The 18,382-nt window shown below is 35.0% G+C and overlaps 1 protein-coding gene across 3 annotated transcripts in view; it reads right to left on the reverse strand.

Annotated features, from left to right (window-relative positions):
• The window catches only part of LOC105248397 (probable ribonuclease ZC3H12C), a 91,273-nt gene that overhangs the window by 43,846 nt on the left and 29,045 nt on the right, over nt 1-18,382 (reverse strand). For all 3 annotated transcript variants that reach the window (XM_025412089.1, XM_025412088.1, XM_025412090.1), the window contains exons 3-4: nt 14,132-14,630; nt 9,500-9,785 (exon numbers count right to left, since the gene is read on the reverse strand). In XM_025412089.1, the coding sequence (XP_025267874.1) occupies nt 9,500-9,785; nt 14,132-14,630 (785 nt within the window). The remainder of the gene's footprint in view (nt 1-9,499; nt 9,786-14,131; nt 14,631-18,382) is intronic.

An 18,382-nucleotide genomic window follows, 5' to 3' on the forward strand; every position in this document is an offset into this window, starting at 1 on the left:
AACCTGCCTATGATAGAAAGGAGCTAACCTATCAGCATGAACTATTTTTTGTCTATGTCTATTAGATTTTCGAATCGCAAAAACTACATCATTAAGTTTCTTCACTATACGATAAGGACCCTCCCAGTTACTTTGTAATTTAGGAGTCCTTCCAAACGATCTTCGGGGATTGAAGAACCAAACATCCTGACCTACTTCGAAGAGAATTTGTCTAGCTTTACGATCATAACGAACTTTAGACCGCAAAGATTGTAAATTTATGCGTTGTCTAGCATATTCGTGGATATTCTGCATTTTTTCCTTTAAACTTTGGATATAACTCCCAATCGAAACCCTCCTATCTTCCTGGGGGGGACTTCCTCGCAGTAGATCCAAAGGTAAAGTTAAGTCACGGGCGAAATACATTTCCGCAGGGGAAAAACACCCGTGGCCTCATGTTTTGAAGATCGATGAGCCAATAAAAACATAGGAATCCAACTATCCCAATCTTTTTGATTTTCTGCAACAAATTTAGCTAAATAATTTAAAATCGTCTGATAATGACGTTCAACTTGTCCATTAGACTGTGGATGTAAAGCAGTAGTCCTAGTTTTCCTAATCCCTAACTGGCGTGTCACCTCCTGAAAAATCTTTGATTCAAAGTTTTTACCCTGATCGGTATGTATCTCCGAAGGAACTCCATGACGGGAAACTATCTGACTCACAAAAGCCTCCGCTACCGTATTAGCTTTAATATTCTTTAATGGAAGAGCCTCAACCCATTTCGTGAAACAATCGACCGTAACCTACAAGTATCGATTTCCATTTGAAGTAGGAAGAGGACCGAGAATATCCATTTGGACCCTTTCAAATGGAGCCCCTACATTATAAACTTGCATTGGAGATTTCCCCTTCTCCGAAGGACCCTTTTTCGCTACACAAATTCCACAAGAACGGCACCAGTCCTCCACATCATGTTTGCACGTAGCCCAATAGAAACGTTTCCGAATCTTATCTAGTGTTTTATTCACTCCAAAATGTCCGCCTGTAGCAGAATCGTGGGCAAGTTCTAGTATTCGACTGATGCAACTCCTGGGAACAATAATCTGAAGAACGAAAGATTTCAAATTCCGAGACTCCCATCTCTTGAAAAGAACACCATTTTCTAAAATTAAGGAATCCCAATACGACCAGTAAATTTTTGCCGAAACATCTTGCAAAGAAACTTCCTCGTGAAGTGGACGTCTTCCTGATTCCTTAGCTCGAAGAAATAATGAAATTACAGGGTCTTCTAATTGTTTTCTGCGCCAATCCTCCAAGTTTTCCTCCTCCAAGACTATACGGGCCACTGAATTTTCTTTAGACTCAGCTTTAGCACAGTAAGCACAGCTCTTTTCCGCACAAGGTCGTCTCGACAACCCATCAGCATTTTGATGCAGACGCCCTTTTCGATGGATTATCTCAAACTCAAACTGTTGTAATCTTTCAAGCCACCGGGCTAGCTGACCCTCCAGATCTTTAAAAGACATTAACCAGCAAAGAGAAATATGATCTGTACGAATCAGGAACTTCCTTCCATATAAATAATAATAAAAAGATTTGAGCGATTCCACAATGGCCAAAAGTTCTCGACGGGTCACACAGTAATTCTTCTCAGCTTTACTAAGGACTCGGCTATAATACGCAATCACCTTCTCCGAGCCGTCCTGAATCTGAGATAAAACTGCTCCGATTCCATGATTCGAAGCATCAGTATCTAGAATGAACTCTCCAAGCTGAGTGGGAAAAGAAAGGATCGGTGAAGAAATCAACTTACACTTCAACTCCTGGAATGCTTCCTGACACGCCTGGGTCCATTCAAATTTATATTGATTTTCAGTAAGTAAAAACAGAGGTTTTGCTATCAAGCAGAAAAACCTTTAACGAATTTCCTATAGTAGGAACAAAATCCCAGAAAACTACGAACTTGCTTTTTATTCTGAGGAATAGGCCAATTTTCTACCGCCGAAATTTTCTCGGGGTCCGTAGCAACACCTTGTCCAGAAACAACATGTCCCAAATACTTTACCCTTCTACTAAAGAGGGAACACTTTTTAGGATTGATTCTCAGGCCCGCTGAACGAAAGCGAAGAAAAACCTCCCTTAGATTCGATAGCATCTCTTCAAAAGTTTTACTGAAAACAATAATATCGTCCAGATATACTAAACAAATTTTAAACAGGATATTCTGCAACACTTTTTCCATTAAACGCTCAAAGGTTGCTGGAGCATTACATAACCCGAAAGGCATTACCTTGAATTGCCATAATCCATTTCCTACGGAAAACGCTGTCTTTCCCCTATCCAAAGGATGAACTTTTACCTGCCAATATCCACTTTTCAGGTCTAGGGTCGAAAACCAAGAATTTTCAGACAACTGATCCAAAATATCCTCAATACGTGGAAGGGGATAGGAATCTTTGATGGTAACAGCATTCAATTTCCGAAAATCCACACAAAATCTCAATGATCCATCCTTTTTCTTTACAAGGACTACAGGAGATGTCCATGGGCTTTGCGACTCCTCAATGACATCCTGAGATTTCATTTCTCGAATTATTCGATTTATCTCCTCTTTAAGATGTAAAGGGATCCTGCGAGGAGCCTGTTTGATGGGATTAGAATCTTTTAATTTAATAACATGTTCTAAAATTTCATAATTTCCCGAAGTTAAATCCTCTGAAAATATATCTTGGAATTCCCTCAGGAATTCAACAAAAAGATCCTTTTGGTCAGAATTTAGGTCTTTAGAATTTTCTTCAAATAAAGTTTTCAAAGAACACGGGACTTCTGAAATTATTCGTTTACAGGGAAACTCAAAGGCCTTTTCTGGATAACCAAAAAAAGGATCGAAAATTTTTTCCAAATTCAGCTTTAGAAGGAAATCAGCTCCCAATATACAATTATCTGAAATATCTGCAACTAGCATCGGAACGTCTAAAGAAAACTCCCCTAATTTAACTTGAACAATGACTCTAAAAAGAACCGGAACAACCTCTCCCGTCGGGTATCTAATAAAGCTTCCCCTAACCTCGTACCGCCGTCCTGACACTTTAACCAGGTTTTTATTCAAAACTGAGATATCGGAGCCCGTGTCAATTTTAAAATTACAGCTATTATGATCAACCGAACCTTTATAACAAAACAAAAACGAATTTTCTTTAATCCTACCTAAATTAAAATATTTTTCATCTGGGGCATTCATTCCCCCAGTCGAACCCGCCCCGAAAAGTTCGACTAATTCTTGTTTTCCTCAAAGAACGGGCATTCTGATCGGAAATGCCCCTCAGCGCCGCAGTGCCAACACTCCTTTTTCGAGTCAAAGCTGTTCTTCCGAAATCTATTATTCTTATTTTCTAACCTCCCTTTACCGTTTTCGTTTGTTTTCGCCTCCCCAATCTTTTGTCCGCCGAATTTGTTATTAAATCTGTTATTCAATTTATTAAATTTGTTCTTGGGGAAGCTATTTTTTTGGATGACTTTCACAGCCATCGCTCTTTCTACCGCGATTTTTAAGGAAGAAATATTTTCCAACTGTAAAGTTCTCTTAAGAAAGCCGTCCGTCAACGCGGCTATGAATTGCGCGCAAGCAATTTTATCCCTCACCTCGTGGGAGCATTCGGGGTAAGCGAGTCGAGATAGTCTTTCTAAATCCGCGCCCAGGGTAGCCAAATCCTCCGAAATTTTTTGTCTTCTATTAGTGAATTGAGAATAAAAAGACTGAGCCAGATGCCCCTCCCCGAAACGTAATTCCAATTTTGATTTCAAATCCTCGTATCCCAAATTCCTGATTTCGAAAATCCCATCTAAAACCGAACGCGCTTTATCCCTTAAACAGGCTGCCGGAGCTACAGTCTTGTGAGAATCGTTCCATCCGTTGGCACGCGCAATCAACTCGAATTGAGTAAGAAATTCGCGCAAGGGAGCACTTCCGTCGTAATTATAGGGTTTAAGTTTAAAACCGAGCTCGAGTGAATGTAAGTCCGCGTCGCGCGCTCTATTATTGGAAGGACTTAGCTGTGGAGCTGATGGTTGACGCTCTCGCTGTAGGCTCTCCTCCAGACGACGGAGCTCGCCGTCCCTTTCCCGGAGCTGCGCCTCAAATTCAGCGCGCATCTGCCGACGCTCCTCTCGCAGCTCGCGGATCTCCCGCATCGCAGCCTGGAGCGTGGTCGCCTCCAACGACGGTCCCGAAGAAGGAAGTGGGGTCGCCGCACGGATCCTCTTGCGCGTAGAGACGCCCGTCGCTGGTTCTTGCAGCTCGAACTTGGTAGCCATCTCTCCGTCTTTTTGGCACAGAAACGTTGCTCGGAAGGAATTACCGCGGAGTCCGTTCTATCCCGGACGAGCCCCCAAAATGTTACGCCCGCGGCGAGGACTTCGATTAATATCGAAGACGCGCGCGAAGAGATCGGCCGCTCGCGAGTCGCGCGAAATGAATAGACACTTTTAAAAGGAACTTGGAACTTTAATACACAACACTACAACACAGAACACTACAAACGGTAACACAGAACGTTAGCACAATATTAGCAATCCGGCTCGGCACGATACAGAAACGCGTCCGCGCAGCTTGACAGCTGGAACCGAACTCAGATGACAGACGCTGCTATCAACAATCTCTTGACAACGCGCTTCTTCTCGTTAATCGGCGCCGTCCCGAACACGGACATCAGGGCCGTAACAATATATATATATATATATATATATATATATATATATATATACAGGGTAGACCATTTTAATCAATACACGCGAATATCTCAGAAACACTGCATTAAATCGAAAAATGTTTCAGACAAAAATTCTATGGCTTGAAGGGGGACATAAAATGGTGCCATTAATTTGACCTTGAAGAGTCACCTAAAGGACTGAATCGATTCCTCTCATTATTTTGTGCATAAATATGGTAAGATAATTGAAAAATGAATATTTTACAAGATAATTTACGATTTATGTAAAATTAAAAAATTATTTCAAGTCTCATAACTCGAAAAGTACTCAAAATACTTTATTATAGTGTTCGGGAAAGCTCTTGAGGCAAGCTACAAGAATATGCTAAAGTATATAGGGTGTCCCATTTAAAAAGGAATTGACCTTCACGTGATCTTCAAGTGATTCTTCAAGGTCAAATTAATGGCACCATCTTATGTCCCCTTTCAAGCCATACAACTTTTGCCTGAAACATTTTTCGATTTAATGCAGTGTTTCTAAGATATTCGCGTGTATTGATTAAAATGGTCTACCCTGTATGTATGTATACAGGGTCTACCAAAAGTGTGGAAACCCCTAAATATCTCGGAAAATATACGTTTTACAGAAAAGTGTTTCCAACAAAAGTTGTAGGGTTTAAGAAGATCTATATACTGATTCTATCAGTTTGACCTTGGATGGCGTCGTCAAGGTCAGGTCAAGGTCACATTGACTTTTTTAAATGACACCCCCTACATTTGATTGCATATTCTTATAGCTTAATTCAAGAGCTTTCCAAAACACTATAATAATGTTCATTTTTATTAAGTACTTTGCGAGTTATGAGGGTTGAATGATAGAGTAGCGCCGGTATTAACATTATCCAAGGTGTACTACATGGAGGTTACTCGCTCGGATTTGCATCTGTTGTGTGTGTGATCCAGCTAACTAAGGCAAGATCGATTCCTCAACATATCCTCATATTTCGCTGAAGTCAAATTGCCAAAAAATTGCTCCATAAAACGTGTATGAAACGTCTCGTTAGTTCCTTCATTTACCGCTATGTGACGCACTACATGCAGTCTAACTCGCATTTAAAATTCAACTAAGAATGTATAAAGCTATCAAAGAACGAGCACCTTCTAACTTCAGCTTTGAGCAAGCAGAAATTAATTGTTATCGTCCAAATACAACGTACGATTAATTAAAATTAAACGTTTTAAAAATGGCTGGCGACTTGTCGGAACGTGAAAGAATCACTATCCTCATGATGCGTGGATGGGGTGATAACGAAAGATCGTTCTCTGATGTCGTTCGATTATTTAATGACACGTATCCGAACCGTCGAATTAATAAGTCCACTGTGTTAAAAACAATAGAACGTTTTAGACAAACTGGTAGCGTAAGAAATCGCTCTAAGTCAGGAAGACCATTGTCTGCAACCAACGAAGAAAAACAACTTGATGTTCTGCAGACATTTATTGAAGATCCCAATTCTAGTGTTCAGAGAGTCGCTCAAACTCACGATATTGCTCCCATGTCGGTTTGGAGAATTTTAAAGAAGAACAAGTTCCATCCATATAAATTGCAATACGTTCAAGAATTGCAAAACGGAAGAATTTAACGAAAGAATGAATCCGGAAATATGGCACAGATGTCCGACACTTTTACCTTAACGGGAGAAGTTAATAATCAAAATTTTCGTTTCTGGTCAGATGAGAATCCGAATTGGGTGCGGGAAACTCACACACAACATCCACAAAAAATAAATGTATGGTGCGGAATAATAGATGGCTATTTAATAGGGCCGTTTTTTTTGAAGAATATTTGAACGCTCAAAGGTATGAGAGATTACTTGTTGATCAAATAATTCCAGCCATACAGAATACTTTTCCAAATAATTTCCAAGAAATATGGTTTCAGCATGATGGAGCTCCTGCTCATTTTGGTGCAGGACCACGTCGTATTTTAAATGAGACTTTTCCGCTACGGTGGATAGGAAGAAGGAACGGAAATGAGGGAGGAGAGGATTGGCCACCTCGGTCACCAGATCTAACTCCTCTTGATTATTATCTATGGGGATATCTGAAGAGTAAGGTTTACAGAACAAAACCTAAAACCATTCACGAATTGATACAGCGAATAAGGGATGAAATGGCTTTGATACCTTTTGAAACGAATCGTAAAGTCATTTCTACATTCTACCAAAGATTAGCATATTGTCAGGAAGTAAATGGCAGCCACTTTCAGCATTTACTTTAACACATTGAAACACATTTGCAATCGTTTGGTGCAACCTAACCTGATCTCTGTATACACGCACCGCACGCACGCACACGCACACATTTCGAACAATTATTATGATAAATGAGCATCCACAAATTTATTTACTGTTTACTATGTCGATTGCTTTCCAGGTCTTTAAATGCTCGATTGTAATTTGGTTGGGTCTTTGCTTTTGCTGACTGGATCCACGACCGATCTTGCCTTAGTTAGCTGGATCACACACACAACAGATGTAAATCCGAGCGAGTAACCTCCATGTAGTACACCTTGGATAATGTTAATACCGGCGCTACTCTATCATTCAACCCTCATAACTCGCAAAGTACTTAATAAAAATGAACATTATTATAGTGTTTTGGAAAGCTCTTGAATTAAGCTATAAGAATATGCAATCAAATGTAGGGGGTGTCATTTAAAAAAGTCAATGTGACCTTGACCTGACCTTGACGACGCCATCCAAGGTCAAACTGATAGAATCAGTATATAGATCTTCTTAAACCCTACAACTTTTGTTGGAAACACTTTTCTGTAAAACGTATATTTTCCGAGATATTTAGGGGTTTCCACACTTTTGGTAGACCCTGTATATATATATATATATATATATATATATATATATATATATATAATATATCCGTACGTAGTACTTACGTAACAATCACAAGAACATCCTGTGGGAAAGTTATCTCTAAGAAAACTCTACACATCAATTTACTTAAACTACAAATATTGAGAAATATTGATTTAAATTTACAATTTATTACTTTTATCAGACATAATACTTTTACATTTTAAATACCTAAAACCCTTCGTCTTTGTCCTCCCTCTCTCCTTAATTATAATAATAATGTAACAAATCCTTCTCTAATTGAATATGTAGGAGAATAATCGGAGATAAGTATGATTGAAGTACATGAAATCTCCTTAAGACGCCGTAGTGATCAGAATTTGCAGAAATTGGAGTAATCTTGAATGAATTATCCAGACAGCACAAGATATCCTATGGGTGTTCATTTTATGTCTATTTTACGTCCGCACGTCCATGAACATGAAATGAACATCCATCGTATATTCAATTCGAAACATTCGTTAGTGGCAATATTTGGATGTTCACAGGATGTCTGGTCTTGGACGTCAAAGTTTTCGCGGGAGCGCGATACTATTTGCAATCATGTACGTATATGTGTATATATATGTGATAAATATTTCAGTATTGGCTGTTCTCACATAAAAGTTACATATTTAAGTAAATAAATAATAAATAAATAAAAGAGCATAAATAAATATATGATTTTATATGATTATTAGTTCGTTCGTTTACTGCTACGTACAATGCGCTATCTCGTATGTTGCTAAGTTTTAGTAAAGAATTATATAAAGCTTGCAAAAAGCGACAAATAAGGTAAAAGATATACTCCTTCGATTTAATTTCTGATCTTAGTGGGAATTTCAGATGTTAAATTGATTTTATAAATCGGACAAATAAATGTCCGCCGAATAAATAAAAATCATCCATTCATTATCTACTTAAGATGTAAAGTTCAATATACATATAAATAACTAAATTTCAAATATACATATAAATAATTAAATTTTTAATTTTATATAAAATAGATAGATTAGTAGTATAATACAAAGTACTTTAAGATGTTTGTTTAATTAATGTAATAAAAAGTAGTATAAAATATAATTTTTATAAAATAAATATATTATTTTAAAATACTTATATGTTTTCATTCTTTTAATGTAAATTACAATTCCGAATGTTCTCTCTTTTATCATATCAGAGATTAAAGCAAATCCTCCAATTCCATAAACGGATATATCACGGAATGTCCATAGAATATCTAAAAGATGTAAGACAGATGGTCCTAGATATCCTTAATATCCTCAAAAGACGTTTTATGGATGTTCTTCGGATGTTCGTGTTCTGTCTGATTTAACAGAATCTTATATACAGATTTTGATTTATTATACTCAGATCACAAGTACAATAAAAGATCCTAAAGCTTTTTCCGTAGCCATGTCTCTTCAAGTCTCACTGTAATGACTAGCTTTCGATATCTCGCAAAATGATTATTTATCACGCGCAAATGTACGTCCTGTTATATGAGTTCGCTATGTTTTACTACGCTATGTCTATTACTTCGATAAGAATAAATCGTATTAATCGTGGATTCCTTGCATTTCCGTATTTTATAATCGCTCTTTTTTTATGTGACTAATACGCTATTCGATATTTTTCTATGATTGTTTCAATTTATCTCTAAGGTATTAAATTTCTTACACTACGCCTCGCAGATAGGCAACCATGTGATATTTCAAGGAACGACTCGATACATGTGATTACATAATAAGCGTCAGCTATTTTTGCAAATTTTGCTAATTTTCGTGATTGCAAAAAGGGTGTTAGACATGGAATAGTCCTTAATAACTTTAAGTTTTAAATTCAAAATTTTCAAAAGCAGTGTGGCATAGTGGAAATAAATAAAAGGAAAATTACCTTAGCATACGGACATGGAAGTGCTGGGTCAACCTTTTTGGGAGTGATCCTGAGAAAGTTTTCCAACGTAGGTCCACTCCTACCTAACGGATCATCTGGTGGCATGAATCGGTCATTTACAAAACTGTACATAAGGATTCTCTCTTCAACGACTTTTCTAAACTCAGGGTTTTCTTGCGCTAAGTCCCGATAGTTATCATTGCTGACGACAATGCCATCGACTTCGGCAGCCAACTTTAAGATGTATCGGTCATCATAACATACCATACGTTTCCCGCCTACCAATCTGCAGAAATTTGTATAATGTGACATGATATATAAAAATGTTGTTAATCTTATTAAGTTTTAAAAAATAATATATTTGTCTATTTATAAATATTATATTAAATAATATATTTTAAAATAATAGATTTGTCTATTTATATGTGTACACAGATAGATTTAAAATATAATATGTAATAAATTAAAGTAAATGTTTACTTTAGGTTATACAGCTCGAAAAATTTTTATTTTGACATATATTGTAGAAAGTTCATTTCTAAATAATATCATTTGAATTTTGCAACGGTCTCTCTTCGTTCCTGAGATATGCAATTTTGAAATTTCATATTTACTTGTATTTTTTCATTATATCCTAAATATGTTTATATTTTTTTATTTATCGAGGACATCTTTCTATATAACTGTCAGAAGGTTTTAGCTGCTTGTTATTTATTAAATAGTTAATGAAGAAAAAAAGTTTCATGAATAGAACATAATTTTACACCATGTACATTTAAGAAATATATATGTTTAATAAAATATATGTTTGTATGTAACTTTGCTTCGTCTTGCAAAATACATGCATGAACACCGTGGGTTCTGCTCTCTCTACGAGGGGGCTCCACTTTCGGAAGATATAACCTAACCCAACCTATCTGAAATGTGGCAAATACCTGGCTTCGCATAGAACGTGCAAATTTATCTGGAAAGTGTGTTTATATGTTTTTTTTGTTTACATTTACTTTTTAAGTAAACGCGTAGACGAGAGAGGAGCGGAGCCCCTCTGTACCTTTAAAAAAGACTAACCTAACTCAAACTGTGTAACGTATGAAATATATCTCGCTTCACATGGTTCATATAGCTTTACATAAGTTTGCAATTTTTTATGTAAAGCCAAGTATATTCTACATTTCAAACACGGGTTAGGTTAGGTTATATCTTCATGAAGTGGGGCCCCTTGTAGCGGAGGTCGGAACTTACGGTATCCACATACATACTTTGCAAAACGAAGGAAGTTATATGCAAACACTTATTAAAAGTTCAGGTAAAATAAAGTGCAGTTTTTATACTTTATTAAATTATATTTATCTTATAGATTATGTAGGAGATATAATTCTACCATAATATTAAATTGTAAATACATAAATAAGATATAATGAAAAGATGATACACGTAAGTGTGAAATTTCAAAATCGCATATCTCAGGAACGAACAGAGACCGCTGCAAAATTCAAACGGTGTATTACTTAGAAATGTATCTTCTACAATATACATATATTAAAATAAACATTTTTCGTGTTGTGTAATCTAATTAAATATTTTACCTAAATTAATTTCCAATCTTAAATTGTATTTTATATAATGTGCAAAATCGTATAATTCTTTTTTTCTTTGATAACAATATAAAAAAATCTTATGAAAAAATAATTTATAAAGAAAAAAAGCAGAGAATATGTAGGATGGGAGATTTTTGAAACAATTTAATTATAATTTAAGATATATAAATTAATATCAGGTTGGTTATTCCAGTTTTGTATTATATTAATTGATAACAAAACATATCCGGACACAGTGAGACGTTGGAATGAAATTTATTTATAAAAAAGATATTTTTTGAGTTCCGAAAAGTGCATATCTCCGATTGTTCTGAAATTTTATGTATTAATGTATTTGACACAAAATTTTATATATTAATGTAATCGACGCGCTGATTATGAATATGGCAATGAAAATTGACAAGGTTATTTTCGAAGTCAAAATGAAGAAAAAATAAGTCGTTAAATTGTAAACCTATTTACTATTTTGGAATGCTTTATCGTCCTAGTCTAACATTCGCATGGAAAGTATATGTATGGATACAATAGATATCACCCTACGAGGGGGAGGGCCACTACCAAAAGATCTAACCTAATCCAAACCTATTATGACGAAAAATTAAAATTTAGTTTGGAGGCTTTACGTGGAAAGTTACAAATGGAAAGTGTGTGTATACATATAAGTTTAAAAATATAATTTAAGTGATGCATAAGTAAAAAAATTTCTTAAATGTAAACAAAAAATTGCGATAATATAAAAGAAAGAGAAGATTTAAATTATTGAAGATAAAAATATCGGATAAAATTCTGAAAAGTGCATATCTCCAATTGTTCTGAAATTTTACTTATTAGTGTATTTCGATGCGTTCATTACGAATGACAATGAAAATTGGTGAGGCAAGGTCATCTTCAAGGTCAAAAAAAAGAAAGCTTTTTTGTATATGTTTTCATTATATTAATAAATATTGATTTTAGTAGAAAATTTCAAAACAAAGTTATACCTTTCTTAAGAACGTATATATATATTGTTGCGTCCGCGCACTAAAATACTTACATATGTAACATCGATGATATAATAGTAGCGTCAAAGGATTTAAGTAAAATATAAGACTTCAAGGATCATATAAGTCAAGTACTTAAAATCAAAGATTTAGGAGAAATAAAGTATTGTTTAGGAATTGAATTTTCTAGAAAGAATAACAGTATTATTCTAAACCAAAAAGGATATATTAAAGACTTAATTATTAGATTCAACATGAAGGATGCAAACCCAGCAAAAACTCCGATGGAGGCAAGTTTGAAGTTATCCAAACAAGAAAATCATCCAGAGGCTTTGGATATCCCTTATCGTGAGTTAATGTTTAATGTATTTGGCAGTGAGTACACGGCCAGATATTGCCTACGCGGTAAGTTACTTAAGTCAGTTCAACAGTTATTATGAACCACAACATTGGACTGCAGCAAAGAGAGTTTTACGATATCTCAAAGGAACATTGGAGATGTCATTGATTTACAGCCCAAGTCAAGAAAGCCTTAAGGGCTATGTGGATTCTGATTGGGGTAACTGTATAAATGATCGACGTTCATATACAGGATTTGTTTTCTTTCTCAGTCATGCATCAATTACATGGGAGTCGAGAAAACAGCGGACTGTTGCACTTTCTTCCACTGAAGCAGAATATATGGGTCTAATAGAAGCTACCAAGGAGGCTATCTACCTACAGAGATTTTTGACAGAGATCGGATTAAAGAAGCACTCTACGCTAACAATCTACAATGATAGTGCCAGCGCACAAGAGCTAGCAAAGAATCCAGTTTATCATGGGAGGACAAAACATATTGATGTCATGCATCATTTTGTGCGTGAGGCTTTAAAGAATCATCTAATAAGATTGAACTATTTGTGTAGCGCAGAGATGATTGCTGATATATTTACTAAGGCACTACCCTTAAATAAGCATTATAAATGCATAGAGTCATTAGGTTCATTTTCATAAATTTGTGTCTCTCCTTTGTCTTTTATTTCTTTTTAAATTTTTAAGGGGAAGTGTTGGATATATGTAAAAATTTATTTTGTGACCGCAGTTTCTTTTTATGTCACGAGGTTGGTCACAATGCCTAGCTGGCGCTGCCGTTGCGCTTGCCGCGCGGCTCTTACATTTTTCTCTGTCTCTTCCCGTGCACCGACGTGTGCAGACGTGCGCTTGTCGCTTCCGTATCAAAAGTTTAACATATAAACCAAAGATTTACCAAAAACTAAAGTTTACATAACTCTAATTATAAGTTCAAATAAGCTTAACAATAAAGTATACTTTTCTCTGAGAAGTGTGTTAAGTTTAATCTTATTCTTCACGATAACCACGACCACGTGCTCTAACAATATTCTATTTTTGAAATTTTGTTTGTTAATAACTATTTAATAAATAACAATGAGCGGCTAAACCTTCTGAAAGTTATTCAGAAAGATGAATCTGGAAGTGTAAACACAAAAGTATAAACATATTTAGAAAGTAACGAAAGATAATACAAGTATGAAATTTTAAAATTGCATATCTCAGGAACGAAGAGAGAGCGCCACAAAATTTAAACGGTGTATTACTTAAGAATGTGTCCTCTACAACATATCTAAAAATAAAAATTTTTCGAGCTGTGTGACGTGAAGTAAACATTTACCCTAATTTAATTATAGCGTTTTGGAAAGCTCTCGAGATGAGCTACAAGAATATGCAAAAGCATATAAGATGTCCCATTTAAAAAATTGGAGGTGATCTTCACATGACCTTTAGGTGACTCTTCAAGGTCAAACTAATGGCACATCTTATGTCCCCCTTCAAATCATACAACTTTCTAAAACATTTTTTTATATCTCGCTTCGTTTTCAAAAAAATTGCTTGTGTCACTATAAATGCCCCACTCTGTATATTATTATTTAATTTATAAAGATTAATAAATTGTATAAAGTAATTTTTTAAAACAAAAAAAATATATTTCTGAATATATGATATTTAAACCACTTTAACTTTTTAAACAAATTTCATGCATTTGTTTCACTAACCTAGAAGGTGTGAACACCAGTAAACGATCTCTTTCAAGCTCACTCAAGATTTCTTGGTCAGCAACCGGATTATCGGGTCTAAAGGCTTCTTTCCGCCATTTAGGAACAAAGACTGTGATCTCTTTGTGACCTCTGGCACGAAACCAGTCGACACATATTTTGATGCCACGACAAGAAAATATCTCCTTGTTACCATGACTCATGGCGACATTGCTGCCATCGATAACAATAGGTTTTAAATCAATAGAGAAGACTCCATTTGTTATCGTCGAAGTTAAAAGTGATCCTTCGCCTTCGTCGGTGTCCACTTCAGTATCTAGCAAGTTGTCAGCTTCGTCGGAACCGTCAATGAATTTCGGAGAACAAGTTGCTCCAAGCTTAATCAGTTCGGCTAATAGCTCGTTTTGACCAGGGTCCGGACCCAGTTTTTGTAAAGCTGCTTGTACCAATCTCTCGGTATAGCCCAGTTTCAGGGCGAACTCTACTCGAGCGGTATAACCTGTGTATGGTGAAGTTAGGTATATTTTTTTATTCATATAAAACTATGTATAAAACTTGATTCTCTTTTTAATCTATTCTTTTTTTGTAGAGATATGAATGAAAAAGATACTGGGAACTGAGCATAGATAATCGAACTAAAAATTAGTAAATATTGTTATATTAATATTATAGAAAGTAATAAAATGAAATTTTATAAGTGATATACATAAATATTACCAATAAGTTACTGATTAAGTGTAATTTCCCATTTATAAATGTAACATACAACATATCTTATAACATGATAAAATTGATAAATAAGAGATAAAGCGTAGTAATTGGAACGCAGGGAAGAAAAAAAACATCTTTTGTTCTCTCTGTTTCATTGATATATTTCAAAATATTTGCTTTTTTTTAAAATATATAATCATATATGAACGATTCGGATCATTTTTGGTATATTTTTAGCATGATTTTAATATTAATATTAAAGATAATACTGATAATATAATATATCGGATATAAATACATAAAATTATTTCGCAATTGACATGCACAAGTCAAATAGAAAAATTGTATATAATGCTGTACTACACAATAATCTGGTGACTGTCACTTTCCCCCGAAAAGTTTTACTCATTATATTAATGTTAGTTCATAAAGTGTTTTAATCATTGAACTATATATAAACTGAAATGGAAACTGCAGAGTTTTTTGCGAGCTGAGAGAGAACAATCTTCAAGTGTCTCATTTCATCCTTTTAGATCTGCTTGTACTGTCCAAGACTGTGCGCATGTGCGTATATGCGTGTGAGCGAGATACCCTACCTTAAACATCTATCTATCTCAGGCTCTCCGTACGCTTATGTATTTACAATGGCAGTTTCCGTTCCAGTTTATACAGGGTAGCCCCGAACGTTCCACTCAGACTTTGAGATCTTATAGGAAATTTAATTCTGAACAAAAAATTTCCTATAAACATGGGTCGAAAAATGCTTTCTTAAGAAGTTATCGCTCAAAAACCTCTGATGAAGGAAGAGCAAAAGGTGAAATGAAAATGAAATAAAAAAAAAATGAAACTAAATAAATTTCTTGAAAAAAACGATAGAAATAAAAAATAAAAATCTTTTTCTTTTATGAAAATAAAATAATTTTTTTTTAACTAATATTTTAGTAATAGCACGTAATAGTAGAAAATGAATAAAGACGTTTTTCAAGAAATTTATTTAGTTTCATTTTCTTTTTATTTCATTTTCTTTTCACCTTTTGCTCTTCCTTCATCAGAGGTTTTTGAGCGATAACTTCTTAAGGAAGCATTTTCCGACTAATGTTTGTAGGAAATTTTTTGTTCAGAATTAAATTTCCTGTAAGATCTCAAAGTCTGGCTGGAACGTTCGGGGCCATCCTGTATATAGTTCAGTAGTTTTAACATGATAAGTTCATTCATTGTTTTTATATTGGAGTAAAAGGTACGAATGCCATTAAACAAAAACCAAATTTAAGATATAATCAGGCAATGACTCACTAAAATCTGAGTTTAGTTTATCCAAATTAATTGACAATAACAATACAGAACGTCTTGTACATTCCATGATGATTTAAAAGAAAAAGAGAGAGCTGTAATAATGATAAATATATAAATTTATTAAATATATAAATATATAAATTTTCGACGTTGAATCGTAAAAACAATAACAAATCAGAAAAGAGCAAACGCGCTTAAATTTTTGGTAAGTCTACTATTGTGGCAAATGTATGATGCAATCCTTCCGTATCACTCTGCAGATTCAGATTAGTTTTTTATCTCTTAATAAAAAAATATTTCAGAGTTATTTGTCCAGCGAAAATTTACTATCTAAAATATCAAACTCAATTAAATTCGTGATTAAATTTAAATCTATAATTCGTTAAAATCGAGAGTTGTGAAGTATTTCGTGAAGTATAAATGTAGTTCCAATGTTCGCAAATATTCATTTTAGTTGCCTACTAGTTTTGTAATGGTTCTCCTTTCTTTACGCTCCAAAACAAGTTGCCAATGGCAGGAATCGGGCGTAAGAAGGGAGACTTGTTTACAGTTGCAAGGAAATAATAACTCTTTATTATAACTTCAAATCTTACATCTAAGAGGTTACAAATAAGTAAACGTGGGTGGCGAAACGTGTCCGCAATCTCATCAAAGCTGTAGGTTAATGTTTATAATAATTATCATCAAGATGGGTAAGGATGACAAAGCAGAAGTCTTTATTGAAAGTTACCCTGTACAAATCATGAGGATTTACTTCATAGATCGGCCTTAAAGCTAGCAGGAATAAGACTTATAGTTACTATCTACAAGCGCGGTGTAGCAAAGCAATATCTTACGATCTACTATTTACAAGTCGGACACAGGAAGTCATTACCGGAACCAGAAATAACTGGCACAATAACGAAAACACCCATTGGTCACCATCTGATGACATTAACAGATAGGGTATCGAAACCAGGAATATCCGGTACGACAACGAAAACATTCGTCACCCAGTGATATAAGCGGACAGGACATCGGAACCGGGAACACCCGACATGGAAACATCCGTCCCCCGATATCAAGCGAATAGGATACTAGAAATTGGGAATATCTGGCATTACAACGGGAGCATCCGATACCTGATGGTAGCACGTTCAGAATGGCTTCGAAACTTGCTCATCAGCCAGGAGCAGGATTAGTGTCGACCAACGATGAGCAATCGTGAGATTTTTCTCACGCATACGCACTAAGCAAACTCTATGAAACCTCAAAAACATATACATATATATTTCGAGCAAATATGAGATATCTAGCGAGAAAAGAAATGTGAAGGAAATTACATGGAGTGAAAAAAATTCAAAGTTTCTTTTAACACAAATCGACTAATATAATACGCATTATGACACTACTAAAAAAACACAGGAAAATCGCAAGGGATCTCATCTAATGTTGCACTTATATACATCTGTAATAGACGACATCTATCTGTGACGTCAGTTTAGACTTGCGTACGGAGGTTTCTGCGCAGGAAAAAACCCATTCATCATTGGTGTCATGCCGGCACCTTGACCGGATGGCTTATACAGGGTGGCCCCGAACGTTCCAGCCAGACTTTGAGATCTTATAGGAAATTTAATTCTGAACAAAAAATTTCCTATAAACATGGATCGAAAAATGTCTTAAGAAGTTATCGCTCAAAAACCTCTGATGAAGGAAGAGCAAAAGGTGAAAAGAAAATGAAATAAAAAGAAAATGAAACTAAATAAATTTCTTGAAAAACGTCTTTATTCATTTTCTATTATTACGTGCTATTATTAAAATATTAGTTAAAAAAAATTATTTTATTTTCATAAAAGAAAAAGATTTTTATTTTTTATTTCTATCGTTTTTTCCAAGAAATTTATTTAGTTTCATTTTCTTTTTATTTCATTTTCTTTTCATCTTTTACTCTTCCTTCATCAGAGGTTTTTGAGCGATAACTTCTTAAGGAAACATTTTTCGACCTATGTTTATAGGAAATTTTTTGTTCAGAATTAAATTTCCTATAAGATCTCAAACTCTGGGTGGAAGGTTCGGGATCACTCTGTATATCGCCAGCACGCATAGGTGAATTTCTTATTCGTGCTATAGCGCATGATGATAGTATACCGCATGGGATGGCTACCAGTGTTAATTAGGGGTGTCAAAGACGTCTCGATTGGACGGATGATCGGTCCGGGGACCAGTTAGTGACGGTGCGCTAAACACATCGTTACAGTTTGACAG

This window comes from Camponotus floridanus, unplaced genomic scaffold, assembly GCF_003227725.1.
Source record: "Camponotus floridanus strain SB8 unplaced genomic scaffold, Cflo_v7.5 scaffold47, whole genome shotgun sequence".
Taxonomy (NCBI): Eukaryota; Metazoa; Arthropoda; class Insecta; order Hymenoptera; family Formicidae; genus Camponotus; species Camponotus floridanus.